We start from the raw sequence: 27,831 nt of genomic DNA on the forward strand, positions 1-27,831 counted from the left end.
CGGGATAATAGTTTATATTTGATCAGTGGCTATCGTTGATAAGGTATTCCTCTTGAAAGGCCCAATGATAGCAAGACAATTTACTTTAAATTAGTAGCATTTCCTTGGTCATAGTAGGGTGTGATTTAGTCAGTGTAGTTTGGTGATCTTACTGCAATACTGTATTCTGTTTTCCTGTATAGATGTAGGCTATGAAAAGATGGAACATATAAGAACATGCATTGCCTGATGTCTGAATCCTCTCATCTTTTCCCCACTTGGAGTTGCATAATGTTGGCATCAGAACGATGTTGACCTCACATTCTGTTTGCTGTGTCATGTTGACCTGCTCTAGAGATACACTATCAATATCGATCCGGCTGCGTTCATTTGTTTCTACCTTTTTTAAATCTCTTTTTTCACATTGTGATGCGAAGCCAGATCTCAGAAAGAGGGATGAGAGCGAGAGGACAGGGAGAAAGAGGAACAGTCCCTATAGCCACTCAACACAATGCTCATGATTAGATCCAAAGAGCTGAATATTGATCCATAACGTCATTAAGGTAAGTACTGTATATATGATGTCTTTGTATGTATTTCATATAATGGGTTCCTATTTTATTGCTTCCTTCTCGTGGAATTGTTTCGTATAATTTGCCAGATTTGCACATAAATCCACTGATAGACACATTCAATAATGATTTAACTTCTTAGAAGAGTGAGTCAGAAAGGAGTGATATTCTGGGCCACGGCAGTACATGTAACTAAATGACTGATAAGCATTCAGAGAGGAAGTCACACCAGGGTGTAACTCCTTGGAGCCTAGCGGCGTCCTCTAAAAGCTTTTCAGGGAAGAGAAAAAGAAGCTGGCGTTTTAGAAAAAATGTAAGGGGACAGGGGAGTTGTTGGAGTGGTTGCCTCTTTCTTTCGTTTGCTCACTCTCTTTCTCTCTTGCTCTCTATCTCTATATATCTGTCACTTGTTGTCCTTTCCTCCATCCCTCCCTCCCACAGCAGTGTAGATAGTTAAGGGAAAAGAGAAAAGCTCTGCCTCTCAAAAATAAGTGGGAGGGAGGAATGTTTTTGGGCTGTCTCCAGGCGGAACCTGGGAGGGAAGAGAGAGCAAGGAGGGAAGAGAAAAGAGAGAGAGAACCTAGTGAACGCCTCTTCCCGTCCTCTTCAGCCCAACAGCCAGTATTGAGTTGCTTAGCACAGGCTGTTAAGGAAGATACAGAGCAAGAGAGGGACGAGAGAAAAGAGAGAGAGAAGACAGAACAGAGCCCTTCTCCCCTCCCACCCCTTAGTTAGCCAGTCTAAACCAAGCTGCTTGTCACTGCTGTTGTTCTGTGAATGTGATGCTGGTCAGACAGTCCCATACGCAGATTTCCAAACCTCTCGGAGCTCCTCTCAGATCCCGAACGACCCTGGAGAGCCCCACCATCTCCCCCCCAAAACTCTCACCACAGCAGCCGACCACCCCCAACAGCAACATGTACCCTGAGGAGACACGCGGAGGTGGTGGGGCGGCCGCCTTTAACTACCTGGACGGAGGGTATGACTACACAGCCCCTGCCCAAGGCCCGGCCCCCCTCTATTACTCCACCACCCCCCAGGATGCCCACGGACCCCCTTCGGATGGCAGCATGCAGTCCCTGGGCAGCAGTCCCACTGGCCCACTGGTGTTTGTGTCCTCCAGCCCCCAGCTCAGCCCCTTCCTCCACCCCCCAAGCCACCATGGTTTCCCCAGCCAGTCATACTACCTGGAGACCTCTTCCACACCCTTATACAGGTGAGTGATCTAAGCTGTCGTTGAGTCTTAGTATATGGGAATCAGCTGTTCTGGCTGAACATGTGTTGTTGTAATGTAAGTAGATGAGAGAGAGAGTGAGATCAGTAATGTGATGTTTATTTGATCATTGTTATTTGGACAGTGTATGTTGCTGACTATGGAGTATCTTTCAACAGCTGCCATGTCCCTGTAAGTCTGGTACACCAGACCACTAATTATGTAATTGTGACAGAGCATTTCAGTAAAGACATGGCATGTCCTGACCCATATGATATTTTTGCTCGGAGAGAGAGAGTGATACCCTACATTGAGTGAATATATACTGTAGATATAGAGGTTTGGCCTTTTTTTTTATTGTTCCCTTCATTGTTTGACTGTTCTTATCCCACATTAACAGTAATATTTTTAGGGGATACCATTTTGTTATTTTGATCAGTGTACCTTCGTTTCTCTAGCATCTTTTTAGTAGATTGTCTGGCCAACAAATAATGATAGTCAGCCAAAATAGACTCTTTAAAACTAAACATATACTCAGGACTTAGTTTTATTACATATATTCAATAATGTTTAGTCCTCAAAGTTGGCTATTATGCTCATTATAAATACTGTATATGTGACATTACTGTACTAGGTTATCTTTATTAAAAATGAAAGATCATTAATTCATTATCAGAAGGGAAATATTTAGGCTGTTGTGAGCAGCGTTTATAAAGCCGTAGCAACGGAGCTTTAATCCCTCCGATTAACGACTTTGCTGGAGACCTTGAGAAAAGAACAATACGTAAGAACAACAAAAGTACACACGCACATTTCATTTCCAGAATGAGATGGAGACAGATCTAGTTGCTCAGGGATAGCAGATTAGTCTAAGATGCTGCTGTTAGCTATAATTGGCTCAATTTGTCCTTTGAGTGGTTGAAAGGCTCAGTGGTGTGAACCTCTATTACACTTTTCACTCTCTATTGAATCAGAAAAGATCATTGTCTGACAGTTGTGAGATTTTTATCAGAGAAATTGATGTTGGTTGTTCCATGTTTTCAAAGCACTTAGATTGAAACCAAGGCAGAGGTCATTAGAGAAGTATGCTTTTAAAGACAACCAGCACACTATTAAAATGAGAAAACCAATTCAATCGTATTTATTTTATGTTGCCCAAAAGGCACATTTGAATTAACGAGTTTGTAAAAAAGCTTTCAGTGCTGTCATCTTGAAAAAATTATGTCACAAAGTACAACTCCAGGTTGACTCATCCAGAGAGGAAGAAGCGAGAGTTTTCCACGAAAAATAAGTCCATAATTTCAGGATTTTTTTAATGGAAGTAAATAAAAAATGTTTTATTGCTAATTCGCTTTGTGAGGCTTATTTATGTAATATACGTTTTTTAATGGTTAGGTTGTCACGAATGAACTGATATAAGTGGCATTTCGGCAATTAAAAAAACAACGACTTTATATCGGAGTTGTGCCCTTTGTCATAGAGAAAGATAGAGAACTCATCATGGATATAACCCATTTTAACATTGTCATTGGCATCGAGGGCTTCCACCAATTTAATGTAGTCAACTTGGTGGGGATTCATATGAGTTTGGAGCAATCAGCCAATGAAGAAGAAAATTGACTACTTTAAAATGGAGATACCCTCAATGGCACTGCCCATGCTGTCATAGACGCTATAATGGGTACAGATACAAAGATGAGTCCTCTATCTATCTCCATGACCTGTTGTTCACACACGTATCTGCCCTCTAATTGGCTTGAATGGTCCCATCTGATTTCGCCTTCCATCTTTGAGGACATGTACTGTATTTCCATTGTTAGAGCGGTCAATTAACTATCTTGTCAATATATTTGACAATCTTTGACTCATTCCAGCAAAGACAATCATCTGACAAACCCTGTGTTGCAGGTCGAGTGTGGTAACCAATCAGCTATCAGCGTCAGAGGAGAAGCTCTGCATCGCCTCCGATAGGCAGCAGTCGTACAGTGCGGCAGGGTCAGGGGTCAGGGTGTTTGAGATGGCCAACGAGACGAGGTACTGTGCGGTCTGCAGCGACTTTGCCTCTGGGTACCACTACGGAGTTTGGTCCTGCGAGGGCTGCAAAGCCTTCTTCAAAAGGAGCATCCAAGGTAAGCCTCCTCTCATCCCTACTACTATATCCCACTCCACTTCCCAACATCTGTGTCAATGCAATGTGTGTGTGTGTGTGTGTGTGTGTGTGCGCGCATGCGTGTGTAAATGTATGTGTGTGTGTGTGCGTGCATCTCTGTGCGTGTGTGTGTGTGTGTGTTTGTGTCTGTGTGTGCGTCTCTGTGTGTGTGTGTGTGTGTGTGTGTGTGTGTGTGTGTGTGTGTGTGTGTGTGTGTGTGTGTGTGTGTGTGTGTGTGTGTGTGTGTGTGTGTGTGTGTGTGTGTGTGTGTGTGTGTGTGTGTGTGTGTGTGTGTGTGTGTGGCTCCTAACCAGCTTTGTAAGGTCAATTTACAGTATATCTGGCCGAGTCACTTATATGTGAATTAAATTTGTAGCCTGTTGGGAACCATATTGGGAGTATGTAGGAGGCCGTTGGTTGAAATTTTCCCGGAGAATCTGATGTTCTCATTGGTTCTGCCTCCTTTGACACTAGCAAATCACGAGCCAATCACCACAGATTTTTTTTTTCTTCTCCAAAGCATATCATTGGTGCCACATGGGGATGGAGTGGGGAAAGACAGCGCATGTCAGTATGGAGCACAGTTCACAATAGAGTACCACAGTATGAGTCATACTACACATAAAACCTAACTGTCAAACAAGGAAATGGTTCCAATTGTTTTTCCACCATTATTTTTTAGAAACATTTAAAATAAAGGCTGTGTTTTGTGCCATTTTGATAACTGTGTAAATCTCTCCAGGACAAGGTGAGTTTTACCAATATTTTCGCCTGGATTTTCGCCCCCCAAAATGAATTTCTAATTAATTAATGTGGCTATCATAAAGAACTATAAATGCCATGATGATCTGGACAAGCCTGCCGAATCGAGGCAAAGGTAACAAACTCTGGATTAACTATCTAATGTTTGCTAAATTTATTAATTGAATGGTGGAAAAACAATTGGAACCATTTCCCTGTTTGACCTCTAGGTTTTATGGGTGTTATGACACCTCCACTATGCATGTAACATCTCACCAGCTGGTCACTTTTTTTCTTGTGACAGGTACATTTGTTGCAGCATAGCTAATGCCACAGTAATTATAGGCCTAATATATCTGAATAATATTGGGTATGGAGGGTGATCATAGGTACACATACAAATTGGTGTCAAATGAAACCTGGGAGTCTACAGTATATACCTGTAACGGCCGTCGTATGAAGAAGGTATGGACCAAAGCGCAGTGTGGGAAGTGTTCATGATTATTTATTTTTAAAAACTGAACACTGAGACAAAATAACAAAATGTAACAACACAAAACAGTTCTGTCTGGTGAAGACACAAAAACAGAAAACAACTACCCACAAAGCATCGGTGGGGAAAAGCTACCTAAGTATGGTTCTCAATCAGAGACAACGATAGACAGCTGCCTCTGATTGAGAACCACACCCGGCCAAAACCAAAGAAATACAAAACATAGAAAATGAACATAGAATGCCCACCCAAATCACACCCTGACCAAACCAAAATAGAGACATAAAAAGATCTCTACGGTCAGGGCGTGACAATACCAGTCAAAAGTTTGGACACACCTACACCTTCCGTTTGTTTTTCTTTATTTTTACTATTTTCTATATGGTAGAATAATAGTGAAGACATCACAACTATGAAATAACACATGGAATCATATAGTAACCAAAAAAGTGTTAAACAAATCTAAATATATTTTATATTGGAGATTCTTCAAAGGGATTCTTCACCCTTTGCCTTGATGACAGCTTTGCACACTCTTGGCATTTTCTCAACCAGCTTCATGCGGTAATCAGCTGGAATGCATTTCAATTAACAGGTGTGCTTTGTTAAAAGTTCATTTGTGGAATTTCTTTCCTTCTTAATGCATTTGAGCCAATCAGTTGTGTTGTGACAAGGTAGGGGTGGTATACAGATGATAGCCCTATTTGGTAAAAGACCAAGTCCATATTTTGGCAAGAACAGCTCAAATAAGCAAAGAAAAACGACAATGAAGGTCAGTCAATCCGGAAAATTTCAAGAACTTTGAAAGTTTCTTAAATTGCAGTTGCAAAAACCATTAAGCGCTATGATGAAACTGGCTCTCATGAGGACCGACACATGGTAAGAAGACCGGGAGTTACCTCTGCTGCAGAGGATAAGTTCATTAGTGTTACCAGCCTCAGAAATTACAGCCCAAATAAATACTTCACAGAGTTCAAATAACAGACACATCTCAACATCAACTGTTCAGAGGAGAATGCATGAATCAGGCCTTCATGGTCGAATTGCTGCAAAGAAACCACTACTAAAGGTCCCAAATAATAATAAGAGACTTGCTTGGGCCAAGAAACACGAGCAATGGACATTAGACCGGTGGAAATCTGTCCTTTGGTCTGATGAGTCCAAATATGAGATTTTTGGTTCCAACCGCTGTGTCTTTGTGAGATGCAGAGTAGGTGAATGGATTATCTCCGCATGTGTAATTCTCACCTGCTGCCCCCCTACAAAAGTTCCCTCAAATTTTTTTCGGCACAGAGCAGATTTCAGGTCTGCTTAGTGCAAACTTGAACGTTGTGAAAATTCTTTGCAAATTCCTGTGAACACTGAGGCTGTACCCACTTTAAGTTACAGTTTTAACAGTGGCCAAGTAGGCTACTGTGGCTATTTGATTATAATGTAGGCCTACCAGAGTGTTGCCTACCATCAAAAACAATGTAAAAACACATCCCATAACATTTCAACATGGAAATAGCTGTTCTATCATATAGTATCAGCCAATGTGTGGTGTTCAATGTAGGCCTACATTCCATGAGACTTTTGAAAAAAAACATGCAGAGCTTGACATTAACCTGTTTATCCACTTGTCCTTCAGACAAGGAGATGCCTGAAAATATTGTTGTGTTGTTTGATGCAAGAAACCACTTTACAAAATAAAATGCATTATTATTCCCATACCATTAATACAGACAATCAGGCAAATTATACTATCCTCTGTCTATTGGTTACTTAGTTTATTCAAGCCTGTCTCAAAATACACACTGCCCCTTTAAGACAAAAACAAGCTCTTTACCTGGCTTGCTTTTCAAAGCAATCAATCCTTTATTGCTGACTACAAATGATTTATAACTGGGCTATTAACTAACTTACTAGCAAAGGATATTAACTAAATGTGCACACGTGGCTACATGAAGTTCTGTAACGCAGTCCACTTCAAAGTGAATGGCACAGATCTATACATGGCAATGTACTATTTGCATATAGGCCAACTGCAGCTCGGATTGGTTATGTCGCTCCAGTCTGTGTACAGTACAGGCTGAGTCTTGCGTGTCAATGCAGTAGCATCCTACTCCGATGTGTTCTGCCTACAACAAAATATCTTGCATAGTTCGTTTTGTTTTGGTATGTTGCATTGAAAGTGGCTAATATTGCGCTGATTCAATCACAATTGCCACAGTGGTCACTTTCTGAATCAAAATGCAAGCCGAGATCTACAGCTAAGTTATTTTTTTACATGACTTAAAAAACGTAAGCCTATGCAACATTGACCAATTAAAAACAGTACTGTAGCAATGAGGTTTGTGCAAGTAAGCTGTAGGCCCAATACATTATCACTCCATACTGGCTTTGCTTGAATTGCCCTGCCAATCTATTGTTGTTCAGGCCATTTTAAAAATATATATATTTCAATATTTGAGGTAGGCTATATGATCACACCGGTAATCGATACGTTGTTGCATTACTTGTGAGGCACAGCTTAGTGAGCATACATTTAAATAATTAGCTTTTTATTTTACTGGACTGATGGTGCCTGCTTTTGATGGTCAGTCTCAGCTATTCCTTTCCTCCACTGACCAAAAAGGCACACTGTCTTCCAGCTGATGGCGAAACTCGAGTCGCACCGCATTATTTATGCCTCATCCACAGATTCATGTTGTTACTCCTATGAACAGATTAAGTGAAATATTCCTCGATATAAAAAAACACTTAAGCCACTAAAAACAACGCAAGCCTATAGATACACTTTCCTCCTCATTCATTACTGCTGCAGTGCTTGTTGTAGCGCTGAGTGGAAATAGGAAGAATGCGCATTTTATGGTTTGAATACAAAGTGTTGAATACAAAGTGTTGACAGTGCTGAGTAAGAACATGAACTCATACAAACAGCAGCTCTTTGCCTTATTCGTTGACAGTCTCTCTAGTCATGGTTTTAAACGTTTTGAAATCTCACAGTATCAATTTTACTGTAGATTTATTTTATGCCTGTTACGTTACTGTAGACACGGTCATCTGAGCAATCTGATTGGCCAGCGGTAGACCTATAGTGCACTTGATATGCTCTCTGGCCCGCTGGAAAGGCTGAGTTTGTACCTTCAGACACATTAAATTGTTCAAATTGGCAACAGTTCGCCTACCTGGCATGCAGGGCAGCTGAATCAGGTGCACCAACCACCAACAGCCCAAGACAAATAAAATAAATAGGAACACAAGGCTTTATTGTTCGGTTTTTATAGAATTGTTTGGCGATAGACTAGGAATACCTTGGGGATCGACCAGTTGGTGACCACTGCTCTAGAAAGTTGAATGAAATTAAATCTCGTGTTCCTCTCTGTTAGCTGATATACATTTTTTCTGTGTGGCAGTCCTGGGGGAGCTGCGCGGCAGTCTCGGGGCTATTGCGCGCACCCCTACCAAGATGGGCTTGCCCGGTTTTGTGATAGGCTGAGCTGAGCTCATGCAAACTCACATTCAAACGCTGTCATCAGTTAGACAGCCAAGATCATAGACAGCCAAGATCATAGACAGCCAAGATCATAGACAGCAAGATCGCTGTATAGGGTGCCTTTAAACATAGAAAGAGCACATTCTATGTTGTAACCTCACTCAAACGTCCTATTTTTTGGGATGCTAAAACCATGATTTGATCAAACAGTAAAGTGCATTATCCTCATGATTCCTGTAATGAAAGTGTCTGCTCTGCTGCTGTGCATGTGTTCTCGCGGGGGCCTGCTACTGTGATGAGCAAAAATGTGTTCAATAACAATGTGTTCTGATCCTATAACACAGCTTTGGAAGCTTCATCCCCTTGTCCTTGTCGAAGAGAGGAGGGCCTCAGTTTTCTGTAGATTACATTTTTCTTTCTCCATATTCACCTCAATAGCAACTATTTTACAACCAAGATATTTAACATGGCTTTGAGATATGGAGCGGTGCACGTGCACAATTTGCACCGGTCATTGAGAGGGCATTTGCCTATTAGGTCTGCAAAGTTTTCTTTGGACATTGAATTTACTGTTGGATGAATACATGGCTACTAGCAGTGGCTAGTAGAGTTAAATGTAATGTGTTTTGAGTTTCCACTTTTTCAGGTATGGAACCCCAAATGATTAGCCTATGATATTAGTTAGTGCCAGTGGCGCAACTTTGGTTTTAGAAGTGGGGGAGGACATAATTTATTAATTATTTTATCCAGTTGGATAAATACTCCAAATAGCCTACCCAACCGCTCAGAGGTGTCTGCATGGTCCTAAAGCACACCGTTGGCTCGTTTTGTATCACATTCTATGATAAAACTGGGGGGGGGGTAAAAATGCAATTTCAGAATGTGGGGGGCACATGTCCCCCCGTCCCCAGTGAATATTGCGCCCCTGGTTACTGCACATGAAGATGTATGTAATTAATCTCTATTGAACCCCCCAAAAATCTGTCATATTTTAACAGTAAAATATAGCAACTACACTGAGTGTACAAAACATTATGAACACCTGCTCTTTCTGTAGCATGGACTGACCAGGTGAATCCAGGTGAAAGTTTATTGATGTCACCTATTGAATCCAATTACATTTTTAAGCCTTGAGACATGGATGGTGTATGTGTGCCATTCAGAGGGTGAATGGGCAAGACAAAATATTTAAGTGCCTCAAAGGACGTGCAGCCAATTTGGGAAGCATTGGAGTCAACATGGGCCATCATCCCTGTGGAACGCATTCAACACATGTAGAGTCCATGCCCCGATGAATTGAGGCTGTTCTGAGGGCAACTCAGGGGGTGCAACTCAATATTAGGAAGGTGTACCTCATTTTTTGTACTCTCAGTGTATAGTCTAATTGTCAACCCCAAATTATTGACAATCACTGGATTAGGTTGCACATCAAAATATCTTGAATATGCATTCCTGCTTGGATGTGTTAGATTAAATCATGTATTTCTTGAATACCTCAGTATACCTCAGAAGTATATGTATTATACTTCTTAATAAAGCACTATGAATTACTTTATAAGATGATTACTCATGATTTTGGCTCGACCAAATCAAGGGCTGGTGCCACCAAATGTCAAACTTAATGACACCAGTGACACCAGGGAAAATGTTAGTCTGGAACCCTGTGGAGTTGGCAGCACGCACTGTGATGTGGGCTGGTGTGGATAAAATGCCAAGGCCAAATTATTGTCCCAGTTCCAACCTGGGCTATAGCACTTATTTATTCAGACCCATAACCATTCAATGCTCCATTCAAGACCGTGTGCATCTTATTCTAGTCGTATATTATTCAAGCATGTCATTCAAATTATGCAGAGAAGGACAACAAAACATATTTTATGTAGCCCTTTCCTGCAGTCAAATGACCAAATCGCCCTCTAGTGGCCTCGTGGGTGGAATGTTATTCATATCTTTCATAGAGATTTTTGATGTACCGATTCCATGGTACTGGATGTATGAGTTGATATATAAAACAACGCAAGATACACGACTTTGTGCTTTTCAGCTAAAATTATTATATAGAATTCTTGCCACCAACAAAATGTTGAATATTTGGGGCATAAAATCATCCAAGCTCTGCAGATTTTGTTGTGAGGATACAGAATCAATAGACCATTTATTTTGGTATTGCCCTCAGGTAGCCTGTTTCTGGTCTCAGGTTCAGGAATGGCTGAAAATGCATAGCATTGATCTAAAATTGACCCTAGAAATAGTACTGTTAGGAGATCTGGAGAGGCCGGGTCAGTCAATTACTAATATACTAATACTCTTAGTAAAAGTATTTATCTTCAACTCGCAATCTGTGGATTCTATTCGATTGGATAGATTGAAATTGTACATTAAACATCACAGCATAGTTGAAAGATATGTGTTGCGTAGAAACCCGAAGTGGGTGGCCAGCAGAGATCAATGGGATGGGCTGAGGGAAGCTGAGGGTTGGTATGTGGAATTGGAGACAAGTGGATAGATCATAATAAAGTGAATAAATCATAATAAAAAGTGCATTTGAATGACACTAAGTGGCAGTGTTTTTACAACTAATGCCGGTTTGCCTGAGGCTGATGCCGTGCAGGTGCTTGTGCACATGCATATACACACACTCTCATTCAAATAAACACATACAAGAACACACACATACATGTAATAGTGCCAGACATGCACACAAACATATACAGTTGGCATTGCTGTTATGATTTTAGTTGTCCTTGATGTCCTTTGTTTTAAATGTATTATTTAAAGGGGAAAAAAATGCATTGTTGTTTGCTGTTTTCTTCTGTCTTTTCCTTTTTTTCTCTTTAGTTCATTCTCTTGGTTGTTGATGCATTGGGGGGTTCTTGGGGGTGGGGAATGGAATTAATTTGATTTTTTATTTGATTTTTTCTTCCTGGGGGGGTACTGTGGGAGGGGTCTCAGATGGTTGAGGGACAGCTATTGGGGAACTGTGGGGTGATCTTGGAACGTTCGGGTTCACGTTTTTTGGCCTGGTGGTAGATCGGTCAACATGCCCTTGAGCAGGGCATTGACACTGGATGCTTCTGTGTGTCGCTCTGAATGGGAATCTGTTGGATGACTGGTATGATGTAGTTATTGAGCGGCTTTATTGCAAGTATATTGTAAGTTTCGAATATTCAATAAATAATAATAAACAATTATATATATATTTTTTTTCTTCATATTTTCATAATTAATAAATGTTATTTAAAAAGATCTACCAAAAATCTGGTGTTTCTATGTCAAACGGTTTTGTTATAGTTGAGTCTTCTGTGTTGTATATAAAGTGTAATATTGGGATGCAAACTCAAAATTGAATACATTTAAACACAATACGTTTTTTGGGTTTAGGCTCATAAAATGTCTAGGGCTCATCAGGCTAAGGTAGCATCAGGCTTAAATTTTTAGGCTGATCAAATCTCTAACCCGACATATTTAGTTCCAATCCATCAGAGCCACATCAAAGCTAGTTGAGTCATAGAGCGGGGGCATTCTGATGAGTCTGGGGGTGTCTGGACCAAATCTAGTTTACTTAAATAGGACCTTACCTAGATACAGAGAAAATAACTTTGAGGTGTAACACTGTCATTTGCCAGCACCACTTTAGTGCTATTGCTAAAGGTGGGCTTACACTGGGTGTAGAGAAAGAACACTAGTCAAAAGACAACAGAACGACTGAAAGGGAGTGTCTTGTATAGTAGGTCGTATGCCATAGACACCACAGTTTCATCAATACTGAAAGTGAACATGTTTTAAAACCATAACCTAATGTTCTTTCAGTCTAAAGATAAAGTTCAATAGGTTGTCCTGGGTAGCTGAGTTCATTTGACCTTGTAAGGAAGAGGAATCTGAAATGACATACAGAATATTTCGAGGGGATGGTGGACATCCCACAGCAAAATACACATAATCAGAACGCAGCTGGTCTCCATGGTAATCATACATTTTAATTCCCTCTATGCCAGAGATACATGGAAAATCAACATGTGCGGCAGTCCTAGTGATTGGAATGGGGGTCTCAGCCCAATTATTTTTTATTTTTTTCAGGTCACAATGACTACATGTGCCCTGCGACTAACCAGTGTACAATGGACAGGAATCGTAGGAAGAGCTGCCAGGCATGCCGCCTCAGAAAGTGTTATGAAGTGGGGATGGTGAAAGGAGGTGAGTAAGGGAACAGTGGTACTCACAATGGACACACACACACAGCTTACAGTTTGTCTTGGTTTGGCTTGCCTCAGTAGTCTGAAAAGGGTAGTATCAGTTAAGACGACAGATTAACACCGGTAACCGGGATACCGGGACTATCACTCTTCATATTTCCCGAAAAAATGTAATGACAAGACCAGGGAAATTACAAAATTTCCCCCCAATGTAGCACTAATGCAATTCTACAAAATACACAACATGCACAGCAGATTGGCAAAACATGTAATAGCACATTATCCAAACATGGAGGCCTTTAGCATAGTTTATTCATTTCTCACAAGCGTGGGGGACTCCTCTAGATAAATCAATCAATGTTCGATTTTTGGTTTCACTGAATCTCCGTTTGGATATCTGGTAAGAATTAGGCTGGGGAAATGTTAGCTAAGTTGAGGCTAATGATCATCTTTATTCTAATTCCCTCATACAGTGGGGAGAACAAGTATTTGATACACTGCCGATTTTGCAGGTTTTCCTACTTACAAAGCATGTAGAGGTCTGTAATTTTTTATCATAGGTACACTTCAACTGTGAGAGACGGAATCTAAAACAAAAATCCAGAAAATCACATTGTATGATTTTTAAGTAATTTATTTGCATTTTATTGCATGACATAAGTATTTGATACATCAGAAAAGCAGAACTTAATATTTGGTACAGAAACCTCTGTTTGCAATTACAGAGATCATACGTTTCCATGTAGTTCTTGACCAGGTTTGCACACACTGCAGCAGGGATTTTGGCCCACTCCTCCATACGGTCCTTCAGGTTTTGGGGCTGTCGCTGGGCAATACGGACTTTCAGCTCCCTCCAAAGATGTTATATTGGGTTCAGGTCTGGAGACTGGCTAGGCCACTCCAGGACCTTGAGATGCTTCTTACGGAGCCACTCCTTAGTTGCCCTGGCTGTGTGTTTCGGGTCGTTGTCATGCTGGAAGACCCAGCCACGACCCATCTTCAATGCTCTTACTGAGGGAAGGAGGTTGTTGGCCAAGATCTCGCGATACATGGCCCCATCCATCCTCCCCTCAATACGGTGCAGTCGTCCTGTCCCCTTTGCAGAAAAGCATCCCCAAAGAATGATGTTTCCACCTCCATGCTTCACGGTTGGGATGGTGTTCTTGGGGTTGTACTCATCCTTCTTCTTCCTCCAAACACGGCGAGTGGAGTTTAGACCAAAAAGCTCTATTTTTGTCTCATCAGACCACATGACCTTCTCCCATTCCTCCTCTGGATCATCCAGATGGTCATTGGCAAACTTCAGACGGGCCTGGACATTGCATGGCGTGAGCAGGGGGACCTTGTGTGCGCTGCAGGATTTTAATCCATGACGGCGTAGTGTGTTACTAATGGTTTTCTTTGAGACTGTGTTCCCAGCTCTCTTCAGGTCATTGACCAGGTCCTGCCGTGTAGTTCTGGGCTGATCCCTCACCTTCCTCATGATCATTGATGCCCCACGAGGTGAGATCTTGTATGGAGCCCCAGACCGAGGGTGATTGGCCGTCATCTTCAACTTCTTCCATTTTCTAATAATTGCGCCAACAGTTGTTGCCTTCTCACCAAGCTACTTGCCTATTGTCCTGTAGCCCATCCCAGCCTTGTGCAGGTCTACAATTTTATCCTTGATGTCCTTACACAGCTCTCTGGTCTTGGCCATTGTGGAGAGGTTGGAGTCTGTTTGATTGAGTGTGTGGACAGGTGTCTTTTATACAGGTAACGAGTTCAAACAGGTGCAGTTAATACAGGTAATGAGTGGAGAACAGGAGGGCTTCTTAAAGAAAAACTAACAGGTCTGTGAGAGCCGGAATTCTTACTGGTTGGTAGGTGATCAAATACTTATGTCATGCAATAAAATGCAAATTAATTACTTAAAAATCATACAATGTGATTTTCTGGATTTTTGTTTTAGATTCCGTCTCTCACAGTTGAAGTGTACCTATGATAAAAATTACAGACCTCTACATGCTTTGTAAGTAGGAAAACCTGCAAAATCGGCAGTGTAATACTTGTTCTCCCCACTGTATATTAGATGATCAGAACATTTTGCTAGTGGATTTTTCTCTTTACTCATATAGTAGCCTGTCCTATACCAAAAGGATTTGACTTGTCTGATAATCAATCAATGTGATTTTGTTTCACTGAATCTCTGTCTGTGTATTTGGTTAATTGATCTCTGGCTGGACAAGTGGAAGTGGTAGCGGCAGCTCATTTTTTTGTTTGCTCATCTTTCACTGATTAGAAACATTTAGCATTCAATAGTGTAATGAAGCTGGTTGAGAGAATGCTAAGAGTGTGCCACATTGTCGTCAAGGCAAAGGGTGTCTACTTTGAAGAATCTCGAATGTAAAATAAATGTTGATTTGTTTAACACTTTCTTGGCTACTCCATGATTCCATATGTGTTATTTCATAGTTTTGATGTCTTCACTATTATTCTACAATGTAGAAAATACTAAAAATAAAGAAAAACCTTGGAATGATTTGGTGTGTCCAAACTTTTGACAGGTACTGTATGTATATGTTTGTGTGTGTGTGTGTGTGTGTGTGTGTGTACGTGCGTGTTCTTTACTAACTCTTCTCTATACCCCAGGCTTGCGTAAGGACCGTGGTGGGCGGGTTCTCAGGAAGGATAAGCGGTATTGTGGCCCTGCTGGTGACAGAGAGAAACCCTACGGAGACCTGGAGCACAGGACAGCGCCCCTTCAGGACGGGGGTAGGAACAGCAGCAGCAGCCTTAATGGTGGTGGAGGATGGCGTGGGCCCAGAATCACCATGCCTCCTGAACAGGTCTGAACATGTCATAGATCTCTAAGCAACAGCAGTAAAGAAGTCAGTTAGTATAAATAAATATGTACGTGGAAACACAAAGTAACACACAAATTATTATTACACTTACTCACATACATACTCCAGGGGTACAATTGGAATTGAATGGGTGGTGCCCCCCCTCAAGGTGCTGATCTTTTCTAACTCTGTCATAACCTCCTGCTCTTCCCCCAAGGTGCTGATCTTTTCTAACTCTGTCATAACCTCCTGCTCTTCCTCCAAGGTGCTGATCTTTTCTAACTCTGTCATAACCTCCTGCTCTACCCCCAAGGTGCTGATCTTTTCTAACTCTGTCATAACCTCCTGCTCTTCCTCCAAGGTGCTGATCTTTTCTAACTCTGTCATAACCTCCTGCTCTTCCTCCAAGGTGCTGATCTTTTCTAACTCTGTCATAACCTCCTGCTCTTCCTCCAAGGTGCTGATCTTTTCTAACTCTGTCATAACCTCCTGCTCTTCCTCCAAGGTGCTGATCTTTTCTAACTCTGTCATAACCTCCTGCTCTACCCCCAAGGTGCTGTTCCTGCTGCAGGGGGCAGAGCCTCCGGCCCTGTGTTCTCGTCAGAAGGTGGCCCGCCCCTACACAGAGGTCACCATGATGACCCTGCTCACCAGCATGGCCGACAAAGAGCTGGTGCACATGATCGCTTGGGCTAAGAAAGTACCAGGCAAGAACCTAACACGGCACAGAAATGATAGATGATGTCATAATGTCACATACTGTCATTACAAACTGAAAAAATACACCAGCTAGATTTTTACTAGCCACATAAGTAAAATCACTCCAACAAGGCTTGAATAGGACTCATTTTCTCTCTCACACACACTGACGGTCACACACACACAAACAGACCCCTACGCACTCGCTATGTGTCCTAGACTATGGCCTTGTCTAATCACAGGGCTGCTTACGCAACCTCTCTCCTCCTGTGGTGTCAGGCCTTGGTAGTGGCAGTGACCGGGTGCTGTTGTCACACACACACACACACACACACACACACACACACACACACACACACACACACACACACACACACACACACACACACACACTTACTTACTTTCAAAATAGGGGTGCAGAAAATATGATCCATTGGGTAATTTGTCATTGTAAAAGTTCATATAAATAAAAATAGATATGTCAATTTTATATGTTTGAGTTTTACACCCCCTCCCCCCATCGCCTCAAGATAAATGGTGTTGACCACTTGATAGTTTGCTTTGTTCCCGCGTCATTGTGTTGGCTCAGTGCAGTTAAAAAGCACTAGTTGCACCACTGGTGTTTAAAATGAAGACACCTGCAAAATATAATTGTTTATCTATTTTGTTGTGCTGTTACATTTGTATCGTTGTTTCATGCCCAATGGTGTTGAGCCGCATGAACCACAAGAAAATTCATTGTATCATTTCACTTTGCCTGTTAGAACCCAGATGAGAATGGGCATGTCTGATTGTGCTAGCTGTAGCGCAGCCTCTGACTCGGAGTAACCTTTCATCAGCCTACCAAAGGTTGCACGTTAGCAGAAAACTGCATGTCCAGTAGCTCGCAGGCTGTCAATGAGTAGCTCGCAAGTAGAGGGTGAAAAATATAAATCTGTTAAATAATCCCCCCCAAGCTGTTTACCGGCATTTAACACCATTTGCATCTGTTTTCCCAACTTCAATCGGTTAAATCACATTGTTAAAATGTTTTCATTCATTTGCAAAAGTAACAGTCCTGTCCAAGCCCCATTTGTCTGGCCGCCTAGCCAAATGCTAGGCCACACGGACCTTAGTTTCTTCTCAGCAATGAGTCTGGATCTGATTACCTTTCCTACCCTCCACCAGATGCGAACACATTCGGAGCTGTCTGATTGGTCCAGAAACCAATGGGTTGGGCCAGAGCCAGAACACACGTGGGTAAAGTGGTAGTTTGGAAATTCGTCATTGGTTTTGATACTGTAATTGGTTAGAGATGACACAATCAATGATGACTTTGTTTTTTACAACGCTCCTTGTGCCCCGCATCACCACAAACTACTTCAATGATGGCAGTCTCAGACTAAAGTGTGTAGCAATTAGCGAACTACAGAGCAGCTGAAGAATTTAGTGTGTCGTCAGGCTAGAACCCCATGTCCGCTTCGCATTTACAATGTAGCCAAGCTGTGTCTGTATGTGCCAAATGAAAAAGCACAGGATATTTGTATCTTAATAAAACAGCTCTGGATTGGTAAGTAATATCGACCAAATAAGCCATTTATACCCTGTTTTTATCAAATATGTATGCTGCTGAGACAAGTCAATATTTTTTTTTTATGTCAACAGTGCAACAACGGGCGCCAAAAAAAGTCAATGTCTGAGGAATAGCTGAACGGTCAATTAATGTGATTGCTGAGATTACACTTTTATTGTTCCTCATACTTTTCATTATGATTCTGTTTCTTTACAATGTGTTGTCAAATATGTAACTTACTCTCTGTGGTTGTTGTTCCAAAGGACACTATTTACCAGAATTACATTTTTTATTTTTTTTTATTTTTTATAGTAGCCTAGTCCTGCAGACTACAAGTTTGTTGAAATGTAAAACACTTTTATTTTCTCTCATCTTAAAAATGCAAGATTCTCGAGGTAGGGTCCAGAAGACAGATTTTTGTTCAAAATGTGTGATTTTTAAGAACCAAAATGCAATTACATTGTGTATGCATTGCTGTTTCTGTTCATAAAATGTGGCCTACACAATAACAAAATATGCAGGCTGTATATGAGTAGCTTGCAATTTCTTTGGGGGGTATGAAGTAGCTTTTATGAAAGAAAAGGTTGGAGATCCCGGCTCCTGTTGTTACGTCCATCGTTAGAATGAGACCAAGGTGCAGCGTTGTAGGCGTACATTTTTCTTTTATTAAAAATGACACCAAAAAACAACAAAATATAACCCTAACCCTAACAGCAACTGTGCAAAAACAAGATCCCACAACTGAAGGTGGGGAAAAGGGCTGCCTAAGTATGATCCCCAATCAGAGACAACGATAGACAGCTGCCTCTGATTGGGAACCAAACCCGGCCAACAAAGAAATATACAAACTAGAATGCCCACCCAAATCATACCCTGACCTAACCAAATAGAGAAATAAAAAGGCTCTCAAAGGTCAGGGCGTGACACTAGTCCAAACTGTTCAAATGTGACCCATATTAATGGAGCTACATTTATTTTTTCTATTGCAGATTTGGGGCCATAATTTATGGATATAGCTGCCAAACAAATAGAAATTTGATAAAATTTCAGACCTGTAAATCAATCACTATTGGTGGGATTTTCAGAGAAGGGGGCGGGATGTTTGTGAGTCACAGGGTTGGTAGGGTTTCAGACCTGTCAATTCATTATTGGGGGTGGAATTTTCAGGGAAGGTAAGAGATTAGTAATCTAGTAATTAAAACACTTTTTCAATAGATTTTATTGTTCCTAAACCTAAGAAAAATTGTTGTGTTCTGTTCACAAATATGTTAAGAAAGTGTGTATAAAGAAAATGCAGCCCCCCCAAGCTTTTGCTCCCCCCACTATCAGACATAGTCAGGCGGCCGTGCACACACACACGCTGAGACGTTACAGGCATTATGTTGATGATGACAGTCATCACCTCAGAAAGGGTCTTTTAGGCGAACAAATACACAGCGCCTTAGACACACACACACTCAGCTGAATCTAGTAATAAAGGATGTGGCTATTGAGCAAGTTGAAGAGACTAAACTTCTTGGTGTCACCTTAGACTGGAAATTGTCATGGTCAACGCATATTGATTCAATTGTTGTAAAGATGGAAATAGGTATGTCTGTAATAAAGAGATTCTCTGCATTTTTAACACCACTCTCAAACAAGGTCTGCAAGCCCTAGTTTTATTGAATCTTGATTATTGCCCGGTCATATGGTCAGGTGTTGTAAAGAATGACCTAGGAAAGCTGCAGCTGGCCCAGAAGAGAGTGGCACGTCTTGGCCTTCAATGCACACAGAGGGCCAATGTCAACAGTATGCATGTCAGTCTTTCCTGGCTTAGAGTATAGAGGAGCGATTGACTGCATCACTCCCTTGTTTTTATGAGAGAAAATATTGTGCTGAAAGCTCCAATATGTTGGTATAGTCAACTGACATACAGCGCTAAAATACATGCATACTATACCCGACATGCGATCAGGGGTCTCTTCGCGGTCCCCAAGTTCATAGTGGGTTTTGGGCAGCAAACAGCACTGTATAGAGAAGTGGTGGCATGGAACAGTCTTCTATCGCAGCATGCTCAACAGAACAGCAATATGAGCCTTAAAAGACAAATCAAGCTGCACCTCACGGCAAAACTGCCTTAACGTCCTGTATTTTCTTGAAATAGTTGGTTTTGGATAAAATATATATGTAGTCTATGTTCTAGTCTCTTTAATTGTTTTTATTTTGTAGTGTATTATGCTTGTATATTTTTGGACCCCACAAAGAATAGCTGAGGGTTATGCACATTTTTACTTTTCAGTAGTTTAGTAGACACTCTTATCCAGAGCGACTTACAGTAGTGAGTGCATACATTTACATACTGGTCCCCCGTGGGAATTGAACCCACAACCCTGGCATTGCAAGCCCCATGCTCTACCAACTGAGCCACATGGGACCATGCACAGCTAATGGGGATCCAAATAAACTAAATACACACACACACAACACACACACACGCTCACCTTCCCCCAACGCTGTCTAAGTCAACACGGATGTTGTTATGCTGTTCTAGTGTGCGTCACTAAGAGCCTGAAAGCACACAGTTTTAATTGCAGGAGTATTTAGCCAGGTACAGAGAGGGACAATGGAAGTGATTGGGATGTAATTGGATATGAATTAGGACAGCTGAGTGGTGGTGATAAGGACCCGTGCCAGAACAGAGATTACAGTTTGGCCAATTCACAATGGTTGTGTGGCAAGGTTGGAAGAAGTTAAATGCTTAGCATTTATCTTAAAAAGTTCAGATCAGGATTTATTTAGATTTTATTTTATTCGTTTCTCTTTTAGGCCTGCAAGGAAAGCTACAAGTATCACATGATGAAATATATATTGATATGCTTCAACCACAGTGGTCCAGTCAATCACAGATTATACTCACAGAGTTTCTAAACCCAGAGGCGCAACATCGCAAGACTTCCGGGAACACTCACCAAACAGACCAAACAGACCAGGCTGAGGTTGGGGTTTGAGAAGTCAATGAGAGAAGTGAACAATTCTTCCTTAGTTGTTCATTTTCCTCAAAATCAAGCCAATATCTTACATATATGAATATGTTATTACTCCAAACTCGTGAGACTCGTTTTAATTTTTGTCAAAAACAGCTTTTTATCGAAGAAGTGCCTTGGATTTGACGCCATGCACATGCGTAGTTCAGCGTGAGATGACCGTTAGAACAGATAACGTGTTTCTGCGCATGACCTTAGCTAGCCAACGTCTCCATGACATCGCCTACAAGTGTGATTGGGGATTTATTTTGGAGAAGCAGTTTCTGCCTATCTTCATACCATACTGTCTTTGTTATACTGAAATGTCTAAATGTTATTCAAAGGAAACGATCACTTTCATTACTTTGCAATTGCTGTGTGCTTCTTTCAATTGCTTCTTTCCTTTGAATGACAATCTGACTATTTCTATTAGATTAGTCATGGCCATCTCAAAGGATTTTAGTCAACTAGTGGTTAATGTATGGTTGACAGTGGATTTATATTAGCCTGACGACTTACACAAAATTATTCCGCTGCTCTGTCGTTCACTTCATACAGTACTTAGTCTGACTGCCATCGTTGAAGTTGTTTGTGGTGGTGAGGGACCCGAGGGGCATTGTACAAAACAAAGTAATCAGCGATTGGGTCCTCTATAACCAATCAGAGTATCAAAGCCAATGACACATTTTCAAGCCGTCATTTACCCAAGTGTGTTCTGGCTCTGGCCCAACCCATCGGTTTCTGGACCAATCAGACATCTCCGAATGTGTTTGCATTTGGTGAAGGGTCGTGGAGGTACTCAGATCCAGACTCATTGCAGAGAAGAAATTAACATCCGTGGGCTTGGCGTAGCGTTTGGCCAGAGCAAGGAGTCTGAGTAGCCAGTCAAGGGTTTGAGTGGACTGGTGATAATGTATGGTTGATAGTGGGTTATATATGGTTTGACCCCAGTGTGACTGTGTCTCTGGTACTGGTAGGTTTCCAGGAGCTGTCTCTCCATGACCAGGTGCAGCTGCTGGAGAGTTCCTGGCTGGAGGTGCTGATGATCGGACTCATATGGAGATCCATCCACTGCCCTGGGAAACTCATCTTCGCCCAGGACCTCATACTGGACAGGTGTGTACACACACACACGCGCGCACACGCACACGCACGCACACACACACACATCAACATTGTAGATTGCCACTTCGTATCTTGTCAGTGTAGCTCTAAAGGTCACAATGAGTCTAATTATCATGTTCCCCTTGGAGAGAAAAACACACTGTCTCACCTGCACATGTCCCGGTCATTACACATTAAACTTGACTGAGAGGAGTGAAATTTAATCAAAGTGATGACTCTTGGGAGAGATGGAAAAAGCATGCGAGACACTGTTAAAGAGAGGGAGGGAGAGATGGAAAAAGCATGCGAGACACTGTTAGAGAGAGGGGGGAAGACAGAGAAAAGGAGGGAGAGATGGAAAGAGAGAGAGGGGAGACAGAGAGAGATTGAGTATTTTGGACGCACAGCCTGTTCCCTCCATTTTCCCCCACCATGTTCCAAGTAAACAAGTTACCTAGAAGCTGCCGCAGACCCAGGGGAAAGAGGGAGAGGAAGAAATGAAAGAAAGAGAGAGGAAGACGGACTGTTACTGTCTCTCTCTGATGTCTGTGATAATCCCATTTGATCAGCGTTTTATTATAGAGCATTACCTCTGACACCAGGCCCAGAGCTAGCCACTAGAGTGTCCACAGCCATTTGACATGATTAGTAAATGGTGCAGGACTGGTTTGAAGGCTGTTGGAGTTAGGGGGCAGCTATTAAGCTTACTCTAAATGGCTGCTCTTCAGAAATACGGTATGATTTTATGGCTCTTCCCCTGAACACCAACTATGTTCCAATGCTGCAGTCACTCAGGAGAGTTGCGCAGTACTTGTCTCATTCCGACCTTTGACCTCCAGGAGTGAAGGGGACTGTGTGGAGGGTATGGCTGAGATCTTCGACATGCTCCTGGCCACTGTGTCTCGCTTCCGCATGCTCAAACTGAAGCCTGAGGAGTTTGTGTGCCTCAAAGCCATCATCTTGCTCAACTCTGGTGAGTGGCTGTGTTTATGTGTTATTACTAATGGTGCTTTGTTTAGTATGTTTTCATGTTGTGATGTGGGTTCAACCCTGGATCCGGCGTGGGTAAGATTGAGAACATTACAAGTGTGTGACGCAAAGACGTGTTTTTCTCTTCATGAACATGGAGTAGTGACTAATGCATTCCACTCCCCATTAGTAAATGTTGAAGGGTGAACTGTTTTTAACAGTGGATCACAATATGCTACTCAAGCGCATTAGCTGTGAACAGAAGGATCCTAAGTCCTTCCTCGTCAATGTACCTCATAATTGTTACCATGCCAACAGTACCCTCTGTTCTATGTGTGTTGACAGAAAGAAACTCCTCTGTTTGTTTTGAGACAGACTAATCTGTAAGAGACATAAATACCCGAGCTAGGGTTGCTGTTGCAGGTTTCTGTGTATGGCTACCTGTTGTTCTTATGGATTGCTGAGTTAGCAGTTGCTGCATTGAGAACATTAGGCTCTTCCCCTTCCTCTGTCTCTTCCTCTTCTTCTTCCTCTGTCTCTGTCTCTTTCTTTCAGTCTCTTTAAAAAAAAATTCCTTACAAAATCTTTTTTAGATACAATAACCTCTCCTCTCTCTCTCTCCATCTCCTCTAGGTGCCTTCTCCTTCTGTTCCAACTCTGTGGAGTCCCTTCACAACAGCTCGGCAGTGGAAAGCATGCTGGACAACATCACTGATGCCCTCATCCACCACATCAGCCATTCAGGAGCCTCTGTGCAGCAGCAGCCCAGACGGCAGGCCCAGCTCCTGCTCCTGCTCTCACACATCAGACATATGAGGTGAGGAGGGCACACTATGTAGGGGAGGAGGGCACACTATGTAGGGGAGGAGGGCACTGTGCTTGTTTTCACACATCAGACATATGAGGTGAGGAGGGCACACTATGTAGGGGAGGAGGGCACACTATGTAGGGGAGGAGGGCACACTATGTAGGGAAGGAGGGCACACTATGTAGGGAAGGAGGGCACACTATGTAGGGGAGGAGGGCACTGTGCTTGTTTTCACACATCAGACACAAGATGAGGAGTTCACTGCACGCTAGACATGAGAGGGTACTCACTCCGGATGGAGGAAATTCACATTCTGAAAGTCAGGAGGCAGGTTAACAAGCCAAAGAGGAAATTCACATTCTGAAAGTCAGGAGGCAGGTTACACAAGCCAAAGAGGAAATTCACATTCTGAAAGTCAGGAGGCAGGTTACACAAGCCAAAGAGGAAATTCACATTCTGAAAGTCAAGAGGCAGGTTACACAAGCCAAAGAGGAAATTCACATTCTGAAAGTCAAGAGGCAGGTTACACAAGCCAAAGAGGAAATTCACATTCTGAAAGTCAGGAGGCAGGTTACACAAGCCAAAGAGGAAATTCACATTCTGAAAGTCAGGAGGCAGGTTACACAAGCCAAAGAGGAAATTCACATTCTGAAAGTCAAGAGGCAGGTTACACAAGCCAAAGAGGAAATTCACATTCTGAAAGTCAGAAGGCAGGTTACACAAGCCAAAGAGGAAATTCACATTCTGAAAGTCAGGAGGCAGGTTACACAAGCCAAAGAGGAAATTCATATTATCTGCCGCCAGTTAAATTTTATCATCACCTATTTGGTTATTCCCATCGATTATATTTCTATGGCTATCCCTTCTCACTCCTCTCCTATTCTCTATGTAGCAACAAAGGCATGGAGCACCTTTACAGCATAAAATGTAAGAACAAAGTGCCTCTGTACGACCTGCTCCTGGAGATGCTGGACGGTCACCGGCTCCAATCCCCAGGCAAAGTGGCCCAAGCTGGGGAACAGACCGAGGGCCCCTCTACCACCACTACCACCTCCACAGGCTCCAGCATAGGGCCGATGCGAGGCAGCCAGGATATCCACATCAGAAGCCCTGGTTCGGGGGTACTCCAGTATGGCTCCCCCAGCTCAGACCAGATGCCCATTCCGTGAGATACAGAAATAGGTATTTGTAGATACGGAAGATATAAAAGTCCTATTACATACAGTATGTATAGAGAGAGATATTTTGAAATGTATGGAGGTAAGAATGGATAAAAAATATACATTTATTAATGTGCATATTCGTTACTTTTTTGTTTATAATTGAAGTGATTAATTTGCATTTGATAGATAGTCAAAATTATTTAGCAGCAATTTATTTAATCATTTAGAAATGTTCGTATTTTGTACTGGTACACAATGGACTGAAATGTACTCAGTCACACCAGGGATGTATTCACTAGGAACCAAAAGGAAGCAAACAAATGAAACGGGGAGGGACTACCTACATTTGTCCAATAGAAACACATTTTTGTTGCCTTTCACAACGTTTGCAACTTTTGAGTCAGTTCTCTTTTCTGTGGCTTTAGCAACAGTTTCACCATTCTGCAGCTTTGCACCAAGTATTTAGCCATCGTGTGGCGCACTGTTATCAGCAGAGTCACGTGATAGAGCAGCTAGTCTATGTAGATCAATGCATTATACCCAGTGTGGACACAAGCTGTGCCTTGACCAAAGTGCACTTCTCCAGGTGAGGGAAATGGGGGCATTATATACCTTTTGTAGCTTAACATTGATGACTGCTTGTCATATTATTCTGAGACGGATGTATTCAGAACATTGAATATATACTTTTTTATGGTTATGGCTACAAATTCAAATATTCTGATATCAGGTGCCTTGTTTAAAAAATGTAATTGTTTAAATGTATCAATTTAAAAGCAGCCAACATTTCTGAAAGCTTGAATATTCTGAGCAGTTCTAGCAAAGTGTTTAAGATATTAAAAACAAATGACAAAATGTAATGTATTTCTGTTAATGTATTACTGCATTTTGTTCTGGAGTAAATACAGTGGGGAGAACAAGTATTTGATACACTGCCGATTTTGCAGGTTTTCCTACTTACAAAGCATGTAGAGGTCTGTAATTTTTATCATAGGTACACTTCAACTGTGAGAAACAGAATCTAAAACAAAAATCCAGAAAATCACATTGTATGATTTTTAAGTAATTAATATGCATTTTATTGCATGAAATAAGTATTTGATACATCAGAAAAGCAGAACTTAATATTTGGTACAGAAACCTTTGTTTGCAATTACAGAGATCATACATTTCCTGTAGTTCTTGACCAGGTTTGCACACACTGCAGCAGGGATTTTGGCCCACTCCTCCATACAGACCTTCTCCAGATCCTTCAGGTTTCGGGGCTGTTGCTGGGCAATACAGACTTTCAGCTCCCTCCAAAGATTTTCTATTGGGTTCAGGTCTGGAGACTGGCTAGGCCACTCCAGGACCTTGAGATGCTTCTTACGGAGCCACTCCTTAGTTGCCCTGGCTGTGTGTTTCGGGTCGTTGTCATGCTGGAAGACCCAGCCACGACCCATCTTCAATGCTCTTACTGAGGGAAGGAGGTTGTTGGCCAAGATCTCGCGATACATGGCCCCATCCATCCTCCCCTCAATACGGTGCAGTCGTCCTGTCCCCTTTGCAGAAAAGCATCCCCAAAGAATGATGTTTCCACCTCCATGCTTCACGGTTGGGATGGTGTTCTTGGGGTTCTACTCATCCTTCTTCTTCCTCCAAACACGGCGAGTGGAGTTTAGACCAAAAAGCTCTATTTTTGTCTCATCAGACCACATGACCTTCTCCCATTCCTCCTCTGGATCATCCAGATGGTCATTGGCAAACTTCAGACGGGCCTGGACATGCGCTGGCTTGAGCAGGGGGACCTTGCGTGCACTGCAGGATTTTAATCCATGACGGCGTAGTGTGTTACTAATGGTTTTCTTTGAGACTGTGGTCCCAGCTCTGTTCAGGTCATTGACCAGGTCCTGCCGTGTAGTTCTGGGCTGATCCCTCACCTTCCTCATGATCATTGATGCCCCACGAGGTGAGATCTTGCATGGAGCCCCAGACCGAGGGTGATTGACCGTCATCTTGAACTTCTTCCATTTTCTAATAATTGCACCAACAGTTGTTGCCTTCTCACCAAGCTGCTTGCCTATTGTCCTGTAGCCCATCCCAGCCTTGTGCAGGTCTACAATTTTATCCCTGATGTCCTTACACAGCTCTCTGGTCTTGGCCATTGTGGAGAGGTTGGAGTCTGTTTGATTGAGTGTGTGGACAGGTGTCTTTTATACAGGTAACGAGTTCAAACAGGTGCAGTTAATACAGGTAATGAGTGGAGAACAGGAGGGCTTCTTAAAGAAAAACTAACAGGTCTGTGAGAGCCGGAATTCTTACTGGTTGATAGGTGATCAAATACTAATGTCATGCAATAAAATGCAAATTAATTACTTAAAAATCATACAATGTGATTTTCTGGATTTTTGTTTTAGATTCCGTCTCTCACAGTTGAAGTGTACCTATGATAAAAAATTACAGACCTCTACATGCTTTGTAAGTAGGAAAACCTGCAAAATTGGCAGTGTATCAAATACTTGTTCTCCCCACTGTATGTTCATAATCTATATTGTGCAGAACACTTCACAGCATTTCAGTTGACTGACAACATATATTTTATCGACATTGTATATGATTAAAAACAGAAGTAAAATATTGGCCTCAAGTAATTTAGCCTTTTCTGTCACTGTTATGTGGATATTTCTATGCTTACTTGAACAGATTGATGTTAATTGAATCTAATTGTATAATGTGTGTGTAAGATAGAGACATCTGGAGATGATCAAACGCATTGCTCATTCATTTGTTCTACCTTATGAGCGCCACTGCTGATGAATCAGTCTGCTCTACAGTAGTCTACACACACCACACGTACAGTAAATGTGATTTACGTTCATGCACAGCCCACCTTTCAACTGACTGTCATGTAC

At 42.0% G+C, this 27,831-nt stretch overlaps 1 protein-coding gene across 5 annotated transcripts; it reads left to right on the top strand.

Annotated features, from left to right (window-relative positions):
• Window positions 1-406: 406 nt before the first annotated feature.
• On the top strand, window positions 407-25,933 carry esr1 (estrogen receptor 1). 5 transcript variants are annotated; one of them, XM_071413103.1, is made up of 10 exons: window positions 407-542; window positions 1,390-1,767; window positions 3,673-3,893; window positions 12,703-12,819; window positions 15,450-15,646; window positions 16,197-16,350; window positions 21,874-22,012; window positions 22,840-22,973; window positions 23,603-23,786; window positions 24,670-25,931. In XM_071413103.1, exons 2-10 carry the CDS (start codon window positions 1,469-1,471, stop codon window positions 24,944-24,946), a joined length of 1,722 nt encoding a protein of 573 aa, XP_071269204.1. In that variant the 5' UTR covers window positions 407-542; window positions 1,390-1,468; the 3' UTR covers window positions 24,947-25,931. The 5 variants fall into 5 exon arrangements, with proteins under 5 accessions (XP_071269204.1, XP_071269205.1, XP_071269206.1 ...); XM_071413104.1 differs by having other exon boundaries at window positions 409-542; window positions 1,349-1,767; XM_071413105.1 differs by having other exon boundaries at window positions 417-542; window positions 1,345-1,767.
• Window positions 25,934-27,831: the final 1,898 nt, after the last annotated feature.

Source organism: Salvelinus alpinus, chromosome 8, assembly GCF_045679555.1.
Source record: "Salvelinus alpinus chromosome 8, SLU_Salpinus.1, whole genome shotgun sequence".
Classification (NCBI taxonomy): domain Eukaryota; kingdom Metazoa; phylum Chordata; class Actinopteri; order Salmoniformes; family Salmonidae; genus Salvelinus; species Salvelinus alpinus.

Excerpts from the sequence above, each read along its gene's own strand:
- esr1 (XM_071413101.1), top strand. The coding sequence starts at position 1,334 with ATGCTGGTCAGACAGTCCCATACGCAGATTTCCAAACCTCTCGGAGCT. Across the intron at positions 12,820-15,449 it reads AGTGGGGATGGTGAAAGGAG|GCTTGCGTAAGGACCGTGGT; the intron begins GTGAGTAAGGGA and ends TCTATACCCCAG. Across the intron at positions 15,647-16,196 it reads TCACCATGCCTCCTGAACAG|GTGCTGTTCCTGCTGCAGGG; the intron begins GTCTGAACATGT and ends TCTACCCCCAAG.